Raw genomic sequence first — 23,896 nt, 5'->3', positions numbered from 1 at the left:
ATTGCTTTAACAAGCAATTATAAATTCTCTGGAAACCAGTAAAAAAAAATCTCAGAAAAGAAATACAGGTTACGAAAAAGCACTAAGTAGGAATTATAGAATGAAAAAATAAAGTAATAGGAATTGAAATCTTGTTGGGTGGGTTCAGTAGCGGAGAGAACATTATGGGATAAAAGAGCGGAGAGGACAGATCCATAGAATTACTAAAAAATTCAACAACTTGAAAAAAATGGACCAATTTTTTCTAATTTAACAACTTGGAAGAAATGAACCAATTCCTGTAAAACCACAAACCACTAAAACTAAAACAAGATGAAGTGCATAACCTGAATAATCCCACAACCATTAAGGCAATTGAATTTTTAATTAAAATCCTCTTGAAAAAAATCTGTAGGCCAGGTGATTTCACTGGAGCATTTTACCAAACATTTAAAGAAGAACTGAAAGCAATTTTATACAATCTCTTCCAGAAAACAGAAGAGGAGAGAATGATTATAACTTATGTGACCAGTGTTATCTTGATAACAAAACCAGACAAAAATAGTACAAAAAAGAAAATTACATAACAATGTTTCTCATGAATATATACATAAAAATCCTCAATAAAATATTAGCAAGCTGAATAAAGCAGCATATATAAAGAATTATATACCATGTCCACATGGGACTTACCCCAGGTATGCAAGGTTAGTTTAATATTTGAAAATTAATCAATGTAATTGATGATATCAACAGTTAAATAAGAAATATATCAATGGAAAATTGTCTATGAGGAAATCACAAGGAATCTACTAAAAAAGTTTCTATAACTAATAAATGAGTTCAGCAAGGTCATAGGATCTAAAACTATCACACCAAAATCAATCACATTTCTATATACTAACAATGAACTTACAGAAAGTGAAATTAAAAACAAAATACCATTTACATTTTTCAAAGAAAATGAAAGGCTTAGGTACACACTAGATAAAATATGTGTAATATATTTTTGCTGAAAATTACAAATTGCTCATTAAAGAACTCAAAAAAGGCTTAAATAATCAGAAAGACTTATGTTCATTGATTAGAACACTCAACACAGTAAAGATGTCAGTTCTTTTCAAGTTAATATAGAAGTTGAACATAATTCATATTGAATCCCAGCAAGATTTTTGTAGTCATAGACAAGTTTATTTTAAAATTTATGTGAAAAGGCAAAGTAGCTAAAATAATTCTGATAGAGAATAAAGTAGGAAATATCATTCTACCCAATATTAAAGCTTACTACATAGCTACAGTAATCAAGGCAGTGTGGAATGAATGAAGAAACAGACACATAGATCAATGGAAACCAACAATTTATGACAAAAGTACACAAACCATTCAATGAAAGAAGCATAGGCATAGTCTTTTCAAAACAAATGGTGCTGTAGCAGTTGGAAAACCATGGGCAAAAAAGTAAAAAAAAGAAAAAAAGAAAAGAAAAAGAACCTCAGCCTAAACCTTACACTTCATACAAAAACTAACTCAAAATAGTTCACAAACTTAAATGTGAAACATAAACTATACAATATTTAAGAAAAACATATGAAAAAATTATGAGACCTAGGGCTATAATGAAGAGTTCTGAGACTTAATATCAAAAACCTGATTCATAAAAGGAAAAATGATAAGCTGGATTCATCAAAATTAAAATCATTTCTCTATAAAAGATCTGTTAAGAGGATGAAAGGACAAATTACAGATCAGGATAAAATGCTTGTAAACAACATATCTGGTAAAGGAACTTATATACATAGAGAATTTTTAAAACTAATTTAAAAAACAAACTGGGCAAAAGATACAATCAGACATGCTGCCAATTAGGATATACAAATGGCAAATAATCATATGAAAAATCATATGAGACCATATGTTCAACATCATTAGCCATTAAGGAAATGCAAATTACAACCAAAAAGTAGTCTTACTATACAGATTGGTTGAAATTAAAAAAAAAAAGACATAACATCAAGTGCTGGCAAGGGTGCAGAGAAAATGGATCATTTGTTCACTGCTGGTGGGAATGTAAAAAGGTACAGCCACTTTGGAAAACAGTTTGGTTTCTTCTAAAACTAAAATGTGCTTACCATAAAACCCAGAAATTGCACTCTTGGACACTTGTCAAAGAGAAGAAAACCTAAGTTCTCATAAAAACCTATACACAAAGGTTCACAGCAGCTTTATTTTTATTAGCTAAAAACTGGACAACCCAGAAGTCCTTTGATGGGTAAATGCTTAGATAGACTGTGGTGCATCTGGGCCACAGGGTACTGGTATAGTATACAGCTGTAAAAAGTAGAAAACTATTGAAACACACACCAGAATGTATTTCAATGGAATTATGGTGAGTGGAAAAAGCCAATCTCAAAAGGTTACATGCTGTATGATTTCATTTACATAACATTTTTGAAATACCAAAGTTATTTAAATGGAGCACAGATTAGTAGTCGTCAAGGGTTAGAAACTGGGCAGGCGGGGGAGATGGGAATGACTATGAAGGGGGCAGCATAAGGGAGCCTTGTGGTGATGGAACAGTTCTGAATCGTGACTGTAGTCCCTCCACATGCAATGTAATTACATGGCACTACGAATACACACACACACATGCACACACACATACATATAAATGAGTACTTGCATAACTGGCAAAATCTGAATATGCTCTGTGATTGTATCAATATCAATTTCCTAGTTTTTATATTATACTGTGTTTATGTAAGTGAACTTTGAGGAGGCTTGTGAGGGGTGTCCAGAACCTCCCTATATATTCCTTTGCAACTTCCTATGAATTTATAATTATTTCAAGATAAACAAGTTTTTAAAAAGTCATATTTAAAACATTTCAAAATCATTCTGCTCCTGTGCAGAGCAAACAGATTTGATGATGTTAAGATTATTTTAAAAGTTATATGTATTAAGGAGTAACGACAAGATATAACTCATTCCTAAACATAAAAGTAACTTGAGCAATCAAGAAACAAAGTAAGACAAAATTTTATAATCCTTATATGGGTGTTACTTTATAGCTACAATAAATATTAAGAGATAGCAGGGTAAAATACATAAATAATTAGTGCAGGAATGATATTTGAAATATTCGATTTTTGTGGCCTGGATACCAACCAATCCAGAATAGAAACTAGGACCAATTAGAACAAATTCCTGCCACAAATAATCCAAAATTTGGCACTGATGCACAACAGCAGAATATCCATCCTATGTGATTTGTTTTGGATAAATTGCATTATTTCATCAACAAAAGATTTATTCCTAAAATGTTGGCATTTCTGAGTATTCCTGAGCCACAAATACTGAAGAAGGCAGTTCATCTGCCACCATTCTCCCATCCCTCTGACACACCTGCCAAATCAAATCGCTTCTTCCCTTACATTGCAGGTGCAAGCCAACTCAATAGTATGCCTTTGGGATATGATATAAAGCCAAAGAAAAGTCTGCAAATCTCATACAAGGGTAGAAAGTGCATGTAATCCACCCAGCACAAATAGTCATCATCTATGTGGGGTCAATGCATATGGCAGCAACTTCAATCAAATCAGTGCTGCTACCACATGTAACCTGTAGTGATGTCAATGTTCCCAATTTACTACACTAAATTATCAATGTGGCAGAATGCATTTTTGAGCTCCAGATTTTCCAAATACTTCTAAGAGTAATTAACAGCTAAAAAAGAATTAACTGCTTCTATTAAGATATTTGACATTTCCTAATTTTTCAAAAAAACCTCTAAAATATCAATATAGAAACAAAGTAACATTCAAATTAGTTAATAAAGATAGGTGTTTAATATTCACACATAAATTATTACAATTTTGAAGTTTTAGTAGTTGAATATTTAGTACTATCAAAATCTTTTAATGAATTCTTTCCAGTGGAAAAATTCCAAGGTGCTTTACAAACATAATCTTAGCTGGTTTCTCAGATCAGAAAAAATAAATACTTAAAAGTAAAATTAATTTAATAACACTTAATCTTCTTGAGAAATTAGGGTCACTAATTATCAAAATGAATTTAATGAGAAAACAGCCCAAAACCCGTATTGAAGGGGAGATAAATTATATGGTCTAGAAACAGAATCTGAAGTAGGAACATAAAAGTATGCATCTCTTAATCTGTGTGTCAGTTATGTAAAATTCACTTAAGAAATAAATTGAAACTAATTGGTTTTTCTACTATTTTAGAGAGGCAACCTGCTCTTGAAAAAATTCCATTTAATAAATATTATAAAGCATGGATTATGCTGTCTTTGTTCATGTGCATTTTGACACAATTTTTTAAAAAGATAGATTAAGTAATAGTTCAAAGCATTAGTTAATTCCAGTTGAAAGGCAGTTCTCATGCAGGTAAATGGGTTAAGATTATGTAATTTTTTTTTCTGTAGTAACATAAGAAAACTCACTTATAATTTGTAGATATTAAATACAGAAATGAAGCCAACCAGTTCGTACAGATGTAATTACAACTTCATGAGAATTTAGAGACAGCTTAACAGAATGAAGGGGGAACACCCCCACAATGCATTAATTAATAACAGGCTGGAATTAGCTAGATGAATAATTTTAGCCTACATGGATTTGTTCATTTCCATCTATCCGGGATACTCTAGACTAGAGCAATTCAAAGCTGTTAAGGTAGAGCAACTATTCTGAATTTTTTCCCTCCTTGTTCTATGAGGCTAAATTGCTGGCTCAGAGTACTATAATACCTCGAGGAAAGAAAGTAAGCAGTTATTTAAAATTTACGGAGCAATAAACTCTGTGCTTCCTATATGTGAAGCTAAACTTGCATGAAATAGGTATAATTCCCATTTTCAGGTAAGAAAACCTAGGTTCCCAGAAATTAAGAACCTGGTTCAAGAGCCCACAGATCTGAGGTGGAGCAGAGATTTCCCGGACTCCAAATCCTAGACAACTTCTTTTCCTCAACATAATAGAGTGATCCTACTAGGTTTAAGAATATTTCAACTTTAAGAAAGGAATGGTCCGACCATACATACTTCACTTTTGATATTAAACTAACTCTGTGACTCCTGTGGGATGTGTCACCACAGGCAAGTCTGTGATTGGACAGATCTCAGGAGAAACCCCATACCACAGATTCTGAGGAGACAAATATGATGGTGCTTTATACACAGTTTAACTAAGCTTGCATCCAAATCATTTAATAGTTAATTGCTATTTCTGTGACATTTTCAAAAATACAATATTGGCTTGCTAAACAGCACTCCCCCAAATACTAATATTAGAATCCAGTAGTAGGTGGAGACATTTTTCCTGCCATGTAGAGTTGGTATTAAAACTCCAAAAATGCACAGAGCTATGGCAAATGCACAGAGTACAATGACTTTGGTATTTTTAACTGGATTGTGAGAGAAGGAAGTTTGTTTTTACATTGAGTAGCCGTATTATCCTTGAAATAAAAAGGCAAAATGATTGCTTTAGTGTTTGTTTAATATGTATTTGTACTGAGCCATCTGTGTTCCTTTTCTCCCTGTGTTACCATTGAGAAAACATTTGCTATTTTTTTCTCTAGTCCAAGAATAGTTTAAATCGATTGGTGTCTCCTCCCATCTCTCTTTCACTTGTCTTCCTCTTAAAATAGTTGACCAAGGAATTAACTTTATGCACCTATGTAAACAGATTTGAAGATGCACACACAGATACATACCTACATACACATAAATATGTACTTATATACATTCACACATAGTATGTGTAGATATTTAATATAAGATATATTCAGTGATTAAAATATAAATTCTGATAATAATAAAATATTATGATATGCAGCCAAATAAAGTCTAAACTGTGCAAATTAAACAATTATATCATTAAAATTTTTGCTTCTAGATGGGATGGAAAGAATAGCTTATAACTTATGAGAACACAGAAAATCTAGATAAAATGTAAAAAATAAGCAATTTAAAGGAATCAGAGACCTGCTGAAGCAACAAGGTTTAGAAAGTCTAAGATTCTCAAGCAAAGAGAACCCTAGAGAGGTGAGGGAAGAATTTGCAACTGATCTTGTTGATCCTGGGTTCTTGGAAGAGCCCAGACTTGGCCTGGGAAGAAGGCCACATAGCTGGGCTTTAGAGAAACCAGCAGAGAACAGAGGACTTAAGGGATTGGAGTGACTAATATAGATGTGAGAGATCTCACCATTTAGCTAATTCTCTCTCGACCTTTGTCAATTTCTGAAGCTGCCGTATATAGAGGCAAAAAGCTGAGCTAAAACTCCTGAAAAGCACCCCAGATTTTTGGCAGTCCTGAACTCCTGAGAAGAAAAATATTAAAAATTATTTGCTTTTAAGACCTGCCAAGAGAAAAGCCATACAAGAACACAGTAGGTGAGGGTTTGTCCTGTGGATCAAATTTAGCCCACACCTATTTTTGCATGGCCCACGAGATAAGAAAAGTATATATATACACTTTTAAATGGTTGAGAAAAGAAGCAAAATAAGAATAACATTTTGTTATATGACAGTATATGAAATTCAAATTTTGGTGTCCATAAACAAAGCCTAACTTATCAGAACACATCCATGACTTTTGTGTATCAGCTTAGGCTGCTTTTGCACAACAAGTAGTCGCAGAGACTGAGTGACCTACAGAGTCTAAAATATTTATTACTTGGCCCTTCACTGAAAATGTTTGCCAACCTGTCCTAGGCTGTTAGTTGAAAACTCTGGTGGGCAAACATCCTAAGAATAGGGGTAAACCAGAGATAGATTGTATCTTACCAAACCTCTACCTAACCTTAAGTTGGTTCCGTTCTGGATTGGATTAGGGTAATTAGCCTTCACTCTATCTATTTAGCAGAGGAAGGGTAAATCTTTGCTGGGAAAAGATATTATCATCTGGAACCTCTACAATTTTTTTTTTAGTATACACTTTACATACATTCCAGCATTCAGAAAATTACTGCACTAAGTTTGTTTGGTCTGAGCTAAAGTATGATACATTTAAAGAAGCCTGACTTAACTGGCAGCAATAGCAACCTATCAACATCCAACATTTTGCAAGTTAAATTAATCTATGTTAAAGAAAAGAAAAATAAAACATAAGTAACAATATTACCTATAAACACTTTTCTTGGGAAGAAAATTTAAAGTGTTTCCAGAATAATAGAATTCTAACTAACTACATGTAAGTTTCCTTTGTAAAACATTTCAGTAATATATGGAATAAAGCCTATGAATTATTTATTTTGCAGAAAATGAAAACAAATAGTAATTGACCAGTTTTAAATCATTCTGAGCTAGAAACTGAATTCTAAGACTCATTTTTCACTGACACATGGTTCAGAGGAAGCATCATATTTTAGGCATCTACCATCCTGAGAAGACTGATAAAGTACAGATGTGGGAAAAATTGATAACACTAAACTATTATAATTATGCAACATGCTATGCCTGCATCTCTCCCAGGATTGTAAAATTTGATTTTAATAGCCTTTTATAATGAAAAGAACAACTCAAAGGAATAAGACAGCTGAGAAGTTCAATATGTCACAGAACTGTAAAATTTTTAAATTCATTTTAATTAGGATATACTAAGGTTTCACATCTGTGGCATAAGTAAATTGTAACTCCTAGATATAACAGATCAGGTCATTTTAATTTTCAAACTATCACAATTTGTAACACGTCTTATTGGTGGCAATGAAATGTAACCTAATCATGTACAAAAGTCCAGGTCACAAAGTAATTTATGGGATTCAACCACACATCCTTATAATATTACACAAAAGGGATACAGATGGCTATGAATATAAAATTAAATATAGATATTGATTAAAAACTGGATGTTTATGCATTTATATATGTTCATACAAATTGCAATCTCTAATTTTTAATTTAACTCAATAGTATACCTAGCTTGTGAACAGTTACCTTGTAACATAGGATTGCATAATTGCATAATATTATGCAATTATGCATAATATTATCTGGATACTATCTGAGAAAGCCAGAATTACTATTAAAATGAAAGCATTTTAGAATTAGAGACTTTTAAAAACTTTTTTTAAAGTTTAAATATTCTTTGTCACTTTCTTCACTTTTCAGAGCTCCTCAATGACAAGTACCTCTGAACAGAGCTCTAATAATTTGATCACACAATGTGGTCAAATGATAAATTATCAGGAGAGTATGTTATTGATCATTTTAGCTAAATTACAAATGCTGTTTTAAAATTAAACTCATTATTTTTTTAAAATTACAAATACCATTAGTAACAGACTTCACCTATATAATTTACTAATTTAAAAATAAGGTTTACATTTATCTAGGTCTCAAAATTATTTTTAAAAAATTCTTTCCATACATAAAAACAGTCCATTTTTAATCAAGGCAATATCATTATATTAAGAACTAGAAAATACTACAGATAATCTAAGACATTCATGCAATTAGTTATTTTATTTAAAAGTTTGATTAAAGGAAAGTGTGTGTGTGTGTATATATATACACACACACACACTTTCCTTTAATATATATATACACACACACACACACACACATATAAAACTGATTCCTTAATAACTGGCAGAATGCTATGCCTTTGAAAACAATACAAATGTTATAGTTCCACAATTCTGTTTCTCTTATGCATGATATCTGGTTCTAATTAAAAGATCAGAGTCCTCAGAGAGACATTTTGCAAGCAAAAAGTCCTTAGTAGGTGGTGGAAAGTCAGGCCAGGAGTCAAACAGAACCAACAGAGATGACAGAGATGTGATATTCAGCACATTCTCCTCAGAGAGAAAAAGCAAAACCACATGGCCCTGCTGAAATGCCGAGTTAATTCTCTCTCCTGTCTGAGCATTAAATATTACATCTTTAAAATTGTTGCAACTAGATTATTGCTTCTTTAAGTGAGACTCTCTTTTAAGAAACACAAACATTCTCAAAGTGCATTGCTGAAACACCATAAAAAAACTTAATAACCTACCATTTTCTTTGCACTCTTCAGGAGGTTTAGCCTTTTTCGCAAGTCGTGGATCCAGCCATGATGTTGTCTTTGTGTTATGGCTGAAAAGAAAAGAGATCACTCTGAACAGACACATACTAAAAGGAATCAAGTTTATTCCGTAAGAAAAAAAAAAAGCAGGGTTAGTCCAACAAAATTGCAATCGATACACTTAATTTGCTTACTGGTTCTAAGTAGCCCTGAAGGAGGTGTAAGAGTAATTGTGCAAGGCAGCTGTAAATTTGGCAACCTCAGCTCCCTGTCCTCAAAGCAGCTATTTTTATTAAAATCAACTAGAATGTTGCCAAGTTAACCTCATTGAAAATGCAGAACTCATCCAGAGCAAAAGGAATTTATTACAAATACAGGATTCTCCAGTTGGAAGAGCACAGTCCACGGGCTCTGATAATGTTTCCTGAGTTTTGCAAAAGAATTATTTTCATCTTAAACCTGCCCTTATCATAAACAGTTGTTTTATTATTCTTTAACTACAGAGGTGGCCGAAGCAATACAAAAGTGATGCAAATTACAGCATATTCTTGGGATTCTTACATTTTCTCAAAAAGTGATTAATAGCAATTTTATTAACTCACATTAAGCTACCTTCCCTCTAAATACTTTCAACCCAGCCAGGAAGGTAGAGGATAAAAACGTCTGCATTCTAATGTTTCTGGAATGAAATTTCCAGAAATTAATGACAAAATGAAATTTTTGTTTTAAAAAATGTTTTCTTGTAAGTATTTTGCCAGAAATTTAAAAAGCAAATGAAAGATGTTTTTAGAACAATGTTTCTTAAAGTGGTCCTGGAATCACCTGAATTGAACTTATTAACAATGCTCATTCTGGATTCTTATAGAACTACTACTAAATCTTTGAGAATCTTTGAGGTGGGACTACAAAATCTCCATCATTGGCAAGCACTCCAGGTAATTCTTAGGCACATTAAAATTCAAGAACCTCTCAATGGCTCATAACTGCTCATTGGAGCTAAAATATTTACTGTGTACAGATGTCTCAGGGGATCTCTTCTATCAATGGATAAATTATCAAGAATGTGACATTTGTAAGGGCTTTGGAAAAAGAATGAACAAAGTCACAGGTGTGGGAAAGTGTAAGGTTTACATGGGGAATAGTTGGAAGGACAATGAATGGAATGTGAAAAAGAAGAGTAGAAAAATACATCGATAATAAAAATTAGGGTCAGACAATAGGAAAACTCGAGCACAATTATAAGGAGGTCAAAATGATAACGAGGACATAAATTTCACATGTATTCTCTTTCTCCAATGAAATTTAACTGCATTTTATCACATCAGAGCCACCAATGTTAGCTAGATAATCTGATAAACTGATCTATACATAAAAGGAAGGTCAGAAAGTTCACCCATGCAGTAGAGACTAAGTTCCCTCCTAATGAAGGGGATTTCAAGTCAAGAAGGAGTCAAGTTGGGTGGTGAAAAGCTATTTCAGGTTTTAAAGCACTCTTCAAATGGTATTTTCTACATGATCATCCCATCTGCCTACCTGTAGAGCCATCTTTGATTTGAGAACTGTGACATTAAGACCCTTGGTTCACGAAGTTTCTGCTCCTGAAAAAGATTCCCTTTTATTTCTGACTTTCATGTGGGGTAAAGAGAAAGTACTCTCCATCACTTTCTTCAAATTTAAGAGCTCCTCAATGATAAATGCCTCTGAATAAGGATCTAATAACTTGATCAGACAAAGGATATGTATTTGATCAAATAATAAATCATTAGGAGAGCACACCAGCTTCTATTTCCCCCCAATTTGACCTTTGTAAAATCTAACTGTGCTTCATTATCAAGTTTTAGAAGAATATAAAGTATTACAGATATTTTTCATCTGGTTCTGGCCCTCTTTTGTATGATGTCAATTTAATCTATTTTCCTCTGACCTGAAGACTCAAGGCTCATGGATGGGATATGGGCATACCAAATCCAAGAAAGAAGCTGAGCTCAGGGACAAGGAGCATCCACTGAGCATGACAACCACTAACCAATGCGGAACCAAATACAGAAGTAATAACTGACTATTTCTGGCATGGGCGCTGGACCTTTGGTTTGCCTAATCTGGCTCGATCCGTATCACACAGGCACCATCTTCCTCTAGGGACAAAATGTAGCCATAAAGACATCGGTCTGGGAGCCTTTAGGGTACCAATAAAATGTGTTTACTGATCCAGAAAGATCTTGGCTGGCTGAGGGGTGGCCGAGATGAGGGTCTTGTGGGTGAATCTCAGGAGAAGAAGCCACAAGAGCAGCCACCGATCCACATTGCATATCAGTGTCACCATGGGTACTGCAGGCTTGGGGAAGCTCAATGTGTGGCAAGTCCATCTTCACAGTCCCTTCCATCACCTGACACAAGGCCTATCTTGCCAGTTCTTTCTTGACCCATACCTTGGACTTCAATTTCTAGGTATGAGGGTAGTAGGGACACTGGATTCAGGGTTTGCTGCCCTCATTTTGAAAAAATAAAAGTCACTTTAAAAAGGCTCTTTCTAAACAAGCCTCAGTTCAAAGTGTACATGTGTATGTGTGTATGTTGATGTCTATGTTTCTATGAGCTAGGGGGAAGTGTTAGGAGGCAGACAAGAAAAATAAATTTCTCTTCTTTCTGCCCTCACCTGCTTCTTCCAAATCCCTTTCCCACTTTGTAGAAAAACCATTCCTAAGTCCCTTAGACATCTTCACAGAAGCAAACACAACCACGAAGAAGCATTAAGAGGCCATTACCAAGCTACTGCAGGGAGTCAAATTATCATTTCCATACCACACCACCACAGGCCTCAATACTGGCTAATTTAGTAGAGAATTGTGAATTTCCTGAGTTTATATAAAGCATTTCATTACAGGATGATTTTTTTTTTTTAGGTTGAGCTAGCATTAACAGTGTGTCACTTTAATACATTTTGACAGATTGAGTCTCTTATAGTTAACAGCATTTTTAGTTGATCTTCAGAAATGACTCTGAAAGAAATGTGGGTAGTAGTTACCTCCAGTATTTGTCTTAAACATCACATGAAGATACAGCACAGTATTTTTTACTAGTGGCGCTCACAAGCCTTGTAATTTGAATGCTCTTCCAACAAGCCTTATAAAAGGGGATATTTTTAAGGCATGTGGGGGACAACAGACCAAGTGCTTTTCTGCTTCCCTTAAATTATATATTTTTAAGCCTTAATAATTCCATTTGAAAACGGGATTAAATGTTGGCCCGGAAACCATGAACAAAATGGGATCTTGAAGGGATTTTTCATATTCTGCATAATCAAGTTTGAGGAGGTGATTTCCTTTCACTTTCCTAACTAGGGTAGATTCAGATGCATGACATCGGTTTTCTGTGTCTATCTAAGTTGTCTGTCACACAAATGCCAGGAAAAGAAAATGCTAACACTATATAATCTTACATTTCAATTCACAGAGACACATATGCATATATAGGCTACATGTGCGCAGAAACTTTTCTTATTCTAGCTGGGGAATGGAACAAATATTTTCTAGGAACTTTGAATCAGAGTAATATACTGCTTTGTGTATTTCTATGGATAAAGCTAATGTGATGATCATGAAAGGTGAGAGATCACAAATGGAAAAAAAATCAGTAGCTATTTAAGTTTAGTCGATGATGTCATATTAAAAAATTCAAATGAAACCCTGAAACAATGGTTTATCATATGGGTACATCCACAAGTCTAAATACTGGGTCTGTTTGGAGGACTAAAATAAGCCGGAAGTGAAATTTCATTCAACTCTGCAATTCAGTTTAAATTCATATCAGAATGGCCTTGAAGATATGCGATAGGCTGACCTGCAATGAATAAAAAATTTCTGTAAGCTTAACCTTTGCCAAACTGACAAAAGCGGCAGATTAAATAATATCTTACCTTCTGAGAAAACATTCTTCTCACACAGAACATGCTTCATTTCAACAAGAAAAGCTACTTACAGGGCAGCACAAGACTGCAAAGTCATTCTCACTATCTCACACGTTTCTCAATTGTCTACTGTGTCAGGGACTGCAGCGGAACTTTCACCTAGGTAACCTCATCTAATGCTAACGAACTTTTGCGGCTAAGTATTATTGACTTCATTTTATAGATGGAGAAACAAAGGTTGAGAGAAGCTGTGTAACTTGACCAAAATTACATAGCTAGTACATAAAATGAAAATGCTAACATTAAACCCAGATGTAGCTGACTTCCAAGTCCAAGGGCTTCTATGGTCCAAAACCTGAGGCACACTAAGCCTCACACTTAGCTTTGTATACCAGATGATAATCAAGGCTCTGCTTCCCAGCTCCTGCCAGTAGGTTTGAAATAGATCTTTCCTACTATATATGGGTAGCAATCACACTTTGATTTCTTTGTAAGTGTTGAATGCCCCGTGCTTGGTAGGTATTATATTAATTTGCATGTGCATAGAGATGAACGAGGGCATTGCAGTTCAGAAGGCATCACTGGGAAAATTTTCTCCACATAAATTTAAATTCTCTATTCAAATAACTTTCACATCAAATTTTCTTCACTTAAATTTGAACATTTTTTCCAGAGTAGAGTCTTTTTAAAAACTTGATTTATATAATCTACATATGAATATTAGATCTTAGAAGCTATACTAGAGAATTAGGTTAATAAAATGCTATCAATGGATAGAGTATTTATTAGGAGCAAAAGTTAAAATTTCTTATAGATTATACCATATTCTATAAGCCTTCCATTTTTTTCATTCACTCTATTGTTTTTTCCTTTCAGGATACAAACCTCTTTTTGAGGTTTCAGTGGTAGTAGTCATATACGGTCAGAAAACAGTAAAAACAGAGATCGTTGACTGTATTTTATGTTGTTTTTAACATAAACATTAATTTATGAAGGTATATAGATTGGTTAGATTTTATACTACAGTCAATAAAATCCTCAGGATGATTATATTATTTTCCAAAAGACTTTTTCTTCCTTCTATATCATCATTCCAAAAAGAAGAAATCTTAAAAGCAATGATTAGATATATCTAATTGATGATTAACATTGAAAACTTTTTTCTTCAAGACTCCATTCACCCAAAGTTTCACTATTTCTTCTATCTATTCATAGGTAATTCACAAATAAAGCTATCATCAATGATCCCTATAATGGTTATTTATTTCCTAGATAATATTACAATTTTTCTTAAGCATATGAATATGTGAGTTTGCCATCATATTACCTTTTATATGTTTAGAAAATATTTTTACAAGAAGTTTTGTTACAAATATTGTTTTAGATACTGTGGGTGTGTGTTACAAACTGTTTTGTCTAAAACATTTATTTTCAGTCTGGGAATTACACCAGAATCTTGTGCAAGCACAAGAAAAAGAAAGCATGGAGAAAATATTCAATATATCTGTTGGTTTTTTAATACAAGTGACAGAAAGTAAGCCCAGACTAGATTTTGTGACTGGTAAAGATATGCCAAGTTTGGAATGAGAAAGTATATTTCTGGTGTTGCTGCATACCAAAAAACTGATTTTACATTTCTCTCCAATACATTTCCTAAGTATTTTCTCTTCTATTTAATAAGCAAAGTTTCGTATTTGTTGGAAATAGTAACATGGTCATTGGTGGTTTACTTAAAACTTAAGGAGTATAGGAATAGCAACACAAGAGAAGCATAGACTAATTGTGTTTGTTTAAAAGTTAAAAGCAAATTCATATCCATACAAGTGGCAGAAACAAAATAAAATAAAAAAGAAAAGCAAATTCAGCCCTGACAAAGATTTGGAAGCCATGTATAGCCATGACATTTTTCACAGATGTGATTTTCAGTTTCAAAAGCCTGCATCTAAAAATTTATTATTTAAGATGACATAGTGTTCACTGCCATTCAGGAAGATGGTAGTAAACAAATCAGTTCTTGTTGTCATTTTGTTTTTTGCCAAAGCAATAGCAGTCTCTTTTGTGTCACTAACTAAACTGACTCCCAAACAAAGAAGCAATTTAATGGGATTCCCAAAGCATGTCAATCCAGATTAACCCTGTGGCAACTCTTCTTTATGGAACATTTAGCCTCTGAAATAGTGAATTGCTGGCCAAGAAACTTATAAAACAAATACTATTTGTAATATAAAAGTTCGCTTTTTTTCAGCCAATGTTTGTTTCTATATTGGAGGCAGTATGGGATAATAGGAATGGCTTTGGAGGGTGAAAGAGCTATGTAGCCTTGGGAATGTTAATTTGTCCAAGGGTGCCTCAGAATCTTATCATAAAATGGGGATAAATCAAGTCCTTTATAGAGTAGTTATGATGCTATATATGTAAGATAAGCACCATAGCAAATTGATTAAGAACCAGGACTCTAGAGACAGACTACATCCAATGAAAGTACTGTAATCTGAAAGTACTGAAAACTGAATCTTGTCAGTTTTTTTGACTACTGTATTCCCAGGGTTTAAAATAGTTCCCAGTACATAGTATATACCCAATAAACCTCTGTTGAATAAGTATAATCAAAGAATCCTTGTTCTGTCACTTCTTGGTTATATGTCTTCTTGGCAAGTAGTTACTTACTTCTATAAGTCTCACTTTCATAAAGTGAGGATTAGATTAACAGAGTGTGAATGTTTAACATATTAGCTGTTATTGTTAAGCTAGTCTGAACACAGCCTGAAAAAAGTGGACACTCCTTATATGATAATTCATTTGAATTTAATATTCTCATTTGAATTTACAATATACTGCCTATTTTAGAATATTAAGATGATGCTATTGGTCAAGAAACTACTGATTTAATACAATATTATGCATTTGAAAACCTTTGAAAATTACAAGATATAAGACACTATTACTACTGTACAGTATGTTTGGAAGAGTACGCTGACTCAAAATTTAAAAGAATATTCTTTAAAAGTACTTTCTTATATATTAATCTTTTCTCATTAAATATCATTATAAATGATAAAAGAAATACACTTTTTTCATGAATCAAAGGAAGCAGTGTGAGGAGTGTGGGAAACATATTTGACCACTAGTTCACCAGTGTTGTTGAGAACTACAGGAAAAAAAAAATCTCACCTTTCAAATGCAGAATGTCCCAGGGTTGACCCATATGAACTACTTTGCAATATTGAATAAAAATAAATATTTCAAAACATCATTTCATTGAAGACAAATTGAAATTCAATTTGTCTTGTTATCATAATCCAAAACCTATAATATATAGATTTATACATATATATCCCTTAAAATATACATTTAAAGGTAATGTTTCAGTGTAGAGTTCCCCTCTTCTATTTAGAAATAAATATTACATATATATATGTATATACATATATATATATATATATATGTATATACATATATAAACTTTATACACAGAACCAAAGGGTCCTTCTTTGTTTCATTTATTTTCTGTTTTATCTTGATCTTCATTTCATAGGAGACAGAATTCAGTAAAGTTTAATGAGAGGGTACGACCTGCAGGGGACACTTCCATTACTCTAAGTGGCTCCCACGATATCTGTGCCAGAGGAAAGTTTTCACTGATAGCAGCCCTTCTTCTTCACAAATGTCTCTATTTTTCCTTGTATTTTACTTTTCCCTCTGATTTACCCTCTTCTTATGTTACTTTACCTTTCTTCTTTTTAAAAAAACATGTTTACCTATTTATTTTTAATTGATAATAAAAGTCAAGTATATTATATTCTTGAAAATTGCTAAAACAGTAGATTTTAAGTGTTCTCACCACAAAAAAAAAATAGCAAGTATGTGAGGTAACATGTATGTTAATTAGCTCAGTTTAGCCATTCCACGATGTGTACATATTTCTACCTTTTCTTTTTATTGTGCTTTCTGTCACCATGGCTTTGCTTCAGGACATCATGGCTTTGTCCCTAAGAAAGTCCTTATTGCCCAATCATGCTCCCTCCCCTGCCACTACAAGAGCTGCTTCCAAGGACCCTGCATAATATGGAGTTTATTCACAGAAGAATTCCTTGTGTTAGAGATAGCAAAGGCACTCACAGATCAGAGACAGAGGTGGAAATGTTCACTTTGTCAAATGTAGTTAGGAAAGGAAGGGGCATTCCAGACCAAAGAGCGAAAGCAGATTAGGAGAAAACCAGTAAAAACTGAGGGAAAAGTAAACTGCAGTGAACTGTAGGCAGAGAAAAGAAACCGTAGCACCAGTGGAGACAGTGTGGACATGAGGGACCAGACATAAAAGACCCTGATCCACTCCCTGCTCTGTGTTACCTGAACTTGTCACACTGAGTCTTCAGATTCTAAGGCAACCTTTTCAGAGGACGGACAGACAACGTGCAAACTGGTTCAGTATGAACCGTGGGATCGGGGATGCCTCCAATGTGTGGAGGAGCCGTAGGTTGGCAGGTCCCATACTGCCTTGGCCATGGCCGGCTGCATTAACCACCTTCCCCACGCAGTCGGTCAGACCTGACTCCAGGCTCTTTCATTCTCCTTAACCTCTGGATGAGTCTCCCTCAGCATCAGCTCTTTCGCCACAAATGAAATTGTCTCTCCCATTTTGTTTTAATTTTCCACCTCAATCTATCTCTTGTTCCTAATACTGTCCATTGATCCTTCCCTCCAGCATTAGGAAGAAGGTTAAAAAACAAACAAAAAAACCCAAAATACAACAAAAAATGCCAATCCTTTGCTTCCCTTTCAAAAGCACCATTGATCTAGCAAAACAAAAACTAAGAGTTATTTCCTAGGATGTACCAACTAATACATACTTTCTAGTAGGGTCAGGGGTCTTCTCACCATCCCAGCACACCCAGGGACTGACTGGGTCTTTGTAATGACAGTTCCTATTCCTGGAATGCTCTATCTACACATTATTAACTTCTCAAGTCCCTGTTATCTCCCCTTCCCTATGATGCCTCTTTTTACATCTTAAGTCTATTCTAAACTTATCCTTTTCTGAATAGTATTACAAAATTCAGAAATTGCTTACTAATTGTTGATAACTATTTGCCTCTCTTCCCCAACGTGGCGACAAGTTTGAGAGCAAGGTCAAAATCTCATGAATCTTTGAATGCCCACACTGGCAGACTGATTAGAGTAATAGAATCATTTTGTTCGATTCTCTCAAGCATGGATAAAGTCTCATTATTTGCTATATTCCTGGAGCACAATTCCTGTCTTCCAAAGTTCCTTTGCTTCACAACCCCAAAACTTGATACAGCTAAAAGAGGAAAGTTTATTTTATAATCACAAAAAAAGAAGGATTTTATAATTGTATTATTGGAAATATTGTAAGGGAATAGTTCTTCTTTAATCAATTTGTCATGTGGAATTATTTTCATATAGCCTTATTCCTCCTCTATTATATAATAAAAAATGTATATATCATCAGTTTCCTTGTTCTGAACATGAATTGTTCTAAACATTATTATGTAACCTCACAAATTGATTTGTATTTTGACTTCTGATTTGCAATGATGTCATGCTATCTACTTTAATATCAAGATTATGTTTCTAGATATAAGTACTATTGATGATTTTTTGGTTAGTCACCACATTTTATTATTTTACATTTTAAGACTAACTTTAATCTCAAAATCACATATCCATAAACCTATTTCCTTTTTGCTGACTTCACTTAAACTTAAATGCATGGTTTGTTAAACAAAGACTATAAACAAATATCTACCATGCCTGTTACATGTAACACAGAGAAACAGCTTTTAATAGAAATTCACCAATCCCCCAACATAAATACAGGTATCAAAACATTCCTGAATATATTTTTGATGCTACTAGTAGTCAGCACCCATACTGCTTCAAAAATTCACACAATTTGTGACAATATTCATTGTACCTGCTCAAACAATTTTGACTGCACCTCTTTCACTAAGCAAGATGGACAAAGCGCGCCATTTCTGTTTTTCCTTCTTGAGATGGTTATTTTCAGAAACACACTTGCTTCCCCTGCCCTCTGACACTTCTCTTCACTCTTTCATCTTGTAAACCTGAATTCTATTTTGAGTATTCCCGGTTTATGTTTATATGAGAAAAAAACAAGAGAACAAAACCACTGTGCTGCATTTTTCCTCCTGTTACCTGAAAACATAATGGGGGTACATATATTAAATATCTTCTTACAAATGTCCAAGTCATATTTACCAGGTAAAATTCTTTTACTTAAGGTGTGGATATTTTGCATTGTGATAGTTGATCAAGACATTAACATGAGTGAGTAAAAGCTTGTTGATTTAAGACAAGTTTGAGATCCACTAAAATTAATTATATGTTTGTCTTTCTGGTGGATATAGAAGCTTCCTATTTTCTTTGAACATTGTCAGATGTCTTAGCTCTTGAAGTACACCTTTAATGCTATATGAATTTTGCCATTTTTCTAACACTGGTATGCTACATGCATCCATCATCCCACTGGAATTATTTATTCTATTCATATTAATTTTTGTTATAAATCTAACTGATAGAGGAACTTCTGGGTATTTAGGTCCACATTCTAATTTCAGGCTATATGTTCTATTTTCATAATTCATCCTTGGTGGCCCAATAATCATGCCTGACCCCTTTGTAAGTGTCATTGTCATGTCTTCATCATCTTTAAGGCCCCAGCTAATAGTACTACTCTTTTTTGTCCTTCTTCTAGTTCTTCCAATAAGTGAAAATTATAAGGAAATTTAACTCCAGCAGAGTTATGCAGCTTGATGCAGCTCTGTCACATTTTAAAATATTATATCTAACCTTCTCTTTTCCAATCAACTAATAAAATATATCTCAGGGTAATTGATTATGGCAATAAGAAATAATACAAGAGATTCTTATTCTTTTTTTAAACCTAGAACATTTGCAAAAAGGGGAATCCTGGTGATTCATTTTCTGCAAAACACTGCATTTCTTGTCCATGTTGGAGTCAAGCAGAGCACCAAGTAATTACCTGCTTATGCAGTTCCTTGGTCACATGTATCAAAGTTCTCAACTTCATGTGAGAATTAAATATTGGTATGTGGTAACATTTCAATTTCCCAACTGAATTCTGCCTATGGAGATCTAAGTAATAAATCACTCCAGGTTGGGAAAGAAAATCTAGTTTTAACATCTTTTTTTAAATAATCAGAGTTTACATATTTGTACCCACTGTCAACACTGAGAGCTTCAGTTTCTATTATTTTTGCTCTTTGAGGCTTATACAACTTTGAGAGGATAAGTGTTAGTCATTTACAATATTTCAGTTTTTATTCTTTCTAATGAACATTTTGGTTTTCTTATGGACAGCAACAATTTAGTTTTGGTCAGGTGTGGTGGCTCACACTTGTAATCCTATCACTCTGGGAGGCCAAAGAGGGAGGATAGCTTAAGCTCAGGAGTTCGAGACCAGCCTAAGCAAAAACAAGACCCCATCTCTACTAAAAACAGAAAAATTAGCTGGGTGTGGTGGTACATGTGGTGCATGTGGTGGTGCCTGTAGTCCCAGTTACTCACGAGGCTGAGACAGGAGAATTGCTTTAACTCAGGAGTTTCAGATTACTGTGAGCTAGGCTGATACCACAGCACTTGCCTGGACAACAGAGTAAGACTCTGTCTCAAAGAACAAAACAAAACAAAAATTTAGTTTAATGCTAAGATCCTCGATTTCAGAGTTCCTTTAAGAAAGTTATTCTACTCCTAGAAGATAAAGAAATATATGAAAATATATTTTGAAAAATTATCCTAAAAGAAAGAAAAGATTAGGTTGAGTATCACCAAGAAGTTCAGGATTCATATTTCAGTTTTCTTGGCAAGTCATGAAAATGGTAAGCAAAAGATAAGCAATGAATATAACAGGATTTAGTAAAGTTAATTATGATGAACTATAAAAAATAAATTATTGGGTAAAATGCGTAAATCTTTTTTTTTTTGTTGTTACCAGCAAATATTTTGCTTTAAATAGCTGCATCTGATTAAACTCCTGAACATGATGGTGTACATTTCTGGCAATCTAACTTAAAACAACAAGAAAAAAAAAATCTCATTTGATCTACATGGGGGGTCCTTAGAGGAGTTGAGAAAGCATTTTCCCATGATATCTAGACTATTTCTAATTCAATAACAATATCAAATGGAGATTTACCTTTTAAAGTCATGATTGTAACAGATTTTAGGCTGGAATTATTTAATTTGTTCTTTCATTTATAGCTGTATTTTAGGATCCTTAACTGTGTTAAAGCACTATGCCCAATTATTCACTCACAAAGAAGGAGTGATTACCAGAAACAACAGAATTCCATATTTTCTTTTGACCACATTTACTCTTGCTACATCATTAATATTCTGCTATGATCTTTATGGCAGTATTCAAAGAAATGTGTGAAACTCACTCAATGAAGTAGACTTCACCCTTCTCTGTATAGGCCATTTCCCAGTTGTCAGGCAATGGGTCTGATTCCTCACTGTCTTCAGGTTTAGTTGGCTTTGTGTCATCCATCTGCTCCTTCAATTCCTCCGGCTGACTGTACACTGGTGCAGGATAAGGCTGGGAGGGTGTCTCCCCTGAGGCACCTGCACTCTTATCTTCATGTTCACTGGATTCTATAAAAGAACAAGAGCACATGGTTAGTCACTTCCAGCCATGCAACTCTGGAATGAATGTGTAGTATGTGAAGTATGCTGTACTCAGGGAATAAGCTCTATGAAGGCTAACAAGAAATATTTTTTAAAAGCATAATTGCAAACAGCTCTGAAAATTATCACCAAGCCTATTTGAGTTCTCCTTTCACTCAACATTCTTGTCTATCCTTCAATTATTGTTGTTTACTGAATTGGAGATTTAAAGGGTAAAACATAAGGACCATTTTGCAATGTAGGTGTGGTAAAAAGAGTAATGGCTCACAAAAATGTTCATGCTCTAATACCTGGAACATGTGAGTGTTATCTTACATGGCAAAAGAAGACTTAAAGATGTGGTAAAGAAGGACTTTGAGATGGAAGAATTATCTTCAATTATCCAAGTGGGCTCACCTGGAGGAATATGATTAAATGTAATCACAAGAGTCCTTAAAAGTGGAAAAGGTAGGCAAAAAAGGAGATTGAGAGGGAGATGTGACTACTAAAGAATGGGCCACGAGATATAAAATTGCTGGCTTTGAAGATGGAAAAGGGGAACTATAAGCCTAGGAATGTAGGTGGCCTCTAGAATCTGGAAAGGTCAAGGAGATGGATTCTTCCCTAGAGACTCCAGAAAGGAGTCTCTCATTGCTATGATTTTAGCCTGTTGAGACCCACGTCAAACTTGTAACTTACAGAACTATATGATAATATGTTTTCATTGTTTTATGTCACTAAGTTTGTGGCAATTTGATATAGCAATAAAAAACTAACACAGTAGTCCCCTCCTCTTCTTTGGTTTTACATCTGTGCTTTCAGTTACCCATGGTCAACTGTGGTCCAGAAATAGGTGATTACAGCACAATAAGATATTTTGAGAGAGGGAGACAGTGAGTGAGCACATTCACATAACATTCATTACAGGGTATTGTTACAATGGTGTTACTTTATTATTCATTATTGTTAATCTCTTAATGTGATTTATAAATTAATCACAGGTATATAGGCATACTATGCATAGGATGTGGTTCTATCGAAGGTTTCAGGCATCCATGGGAGGTGTTGGAGCATATCCCCCATGGATAAGGGGGGCTAATGTACAACAGAGCAAAAACTACCTTAAGAGAAGTGGTAACAGGTTTGGAGGACAGATCCAAGATCTAGAGCATACAAATAGTATGAGTTCCAGAAAGAGAAAAAAAAAAAAACAGATGGGGAAGAAATAAGTCAATAAATGATAGAAGAAAATTTACTGAAGATGAAAAAACACTTGAGTCTGCAGATTGAAATGGTTCACTGAATCTGAGGCCAGATTAATAAAACATACAGATGCCCGGACATATCTAGCTGAAATTTCCAAACTACAATGTTAAAAACTTTACCAGTTTCCACACTGACAAAACATGTACTTACAAAGAAAAGAGGACCAGAAGAGCATAAGGTCTTTCATTTGTAATACTCTAAGTTCAAAGACAAAAGGGAAATATCTATACTAACTTGAGGAGAGAAAAGTACAGCAACTCAAAAACTTAACTCTGCCAAGATATCATTCATCTGTCTGGGCAAAGAAAGTCACTTTCAAACATGCAAAAGTTCTGAATGTATACTCTCACATATCTTGTTGAGCACAACATTTGAAAAATTATTCTAACCATATCATGATGACAAAATCAGAGCAGAGATCTCAAAGTAGGGGGAGAAAATAAATAGTAAGAAGAAATAAATTTTGTATTATATAGTTAAATATAAATGAAGGATTATCACATTTCTGAAAATTTGTAAAATGTGTTAAAGACAGATTCTTAAAAGAGAAGAAAAGGATATGGAAAAAGCTAATAAAGGCATGGGTTTTAAACCTTTATCTTAGGAGAGCTCAGGTACTGGAGGGTGGAGAAAAGGCAGGAAAGGAAGACATTCTCAAGGTCATACCAGAAGGCCTTACACCAGAGAGAGGGACTACATGAAATAATTTTAAAGGCTGCCTTCTCATGAGATGGGATTATTAGACAAATGTTTTGGTCAAGGTGTAGGTTTAATTATATAATGGGAATCTTCTTGAAGCATCCTCTTATATATTTTTGTCTAAGCTATTCAGGAATTCCCCCTACCCCCAATTAGCTTTTCTGCCATTAAGTGCATGAGTCTTATTTGTCAGTGAAGGGTACAGCAGGTGCCACCTAGGAAAAGAAACATCCTTAGGATAAATAAGAAGAAAGAGATAATACAGAAGTTCCTACAACGGTGCAGTTTAATCCAAAAACTGGAAGGAGAGCCCTACTGAGATGCACTGGGGTTGAAATATAGTGAGAAACAAGGT

At 34.1% G+C, this 23,896-nt stretch overlaps 1 protein-coding gene and 1 pseudogene across 4 annotated transcripts in view; both read right to left on the bottom strand.

The window, feature by feature from the left end:
• Nucleotides 1-23,896, bottom strand: part of MAGI2 (membrane associated guanylate kinase, WW and PDZ domain containing 2) — a 1,296,878-nt gene that overhangs the window by 426,524 nt on the left and 846,458 nt on the right. For all 4 annotated transcript variants that reach the window (XM_020289800.2, XM_076006486.1, XM_076006487.1 and 1 more), the window contains exons 5-6: nucleotides 21,354-21,564; nucleotides 8,991-9,070 (exon numbers count right to left, since the gene is read on the bottom strand). In XM_020289800.2, the coding sequence (XP_020145389.2) occupies nucleotides 8,991-9,070; nucleotides 21,354-21,564 (291 nt within the window). The remainder of the gene's footprint in view (nucleotides 1-8,990; nucleotides 9,071-21,353; nucleotides 21,565-23,896) is intronic.
• LOC105871887 (ubiquitin-conjugating enzyme E2 variant 2 pseudogene) lies at nucleotides 16,281-19,981 on the bottom strand (annotated as a pseudogene).

This window comes from Microcebus murinus, chromosome 9 (genome assembly GCF_040939455.1).
Source record: "Microcebus murinus isolate Inina chromosome 9, M.murinus_Inina_mat1.0, whole genome shotgun sequence".
Classification (NCBI taxonomy): Eukaryota; Metazoa; Chordata; class Mammalia; order Primates; family Cheirogaleidae; genus Microcebus; species Microcebus murinus.
This window is presented reverse-complemented; position numbering and strand designations above follow the sequence as displayed.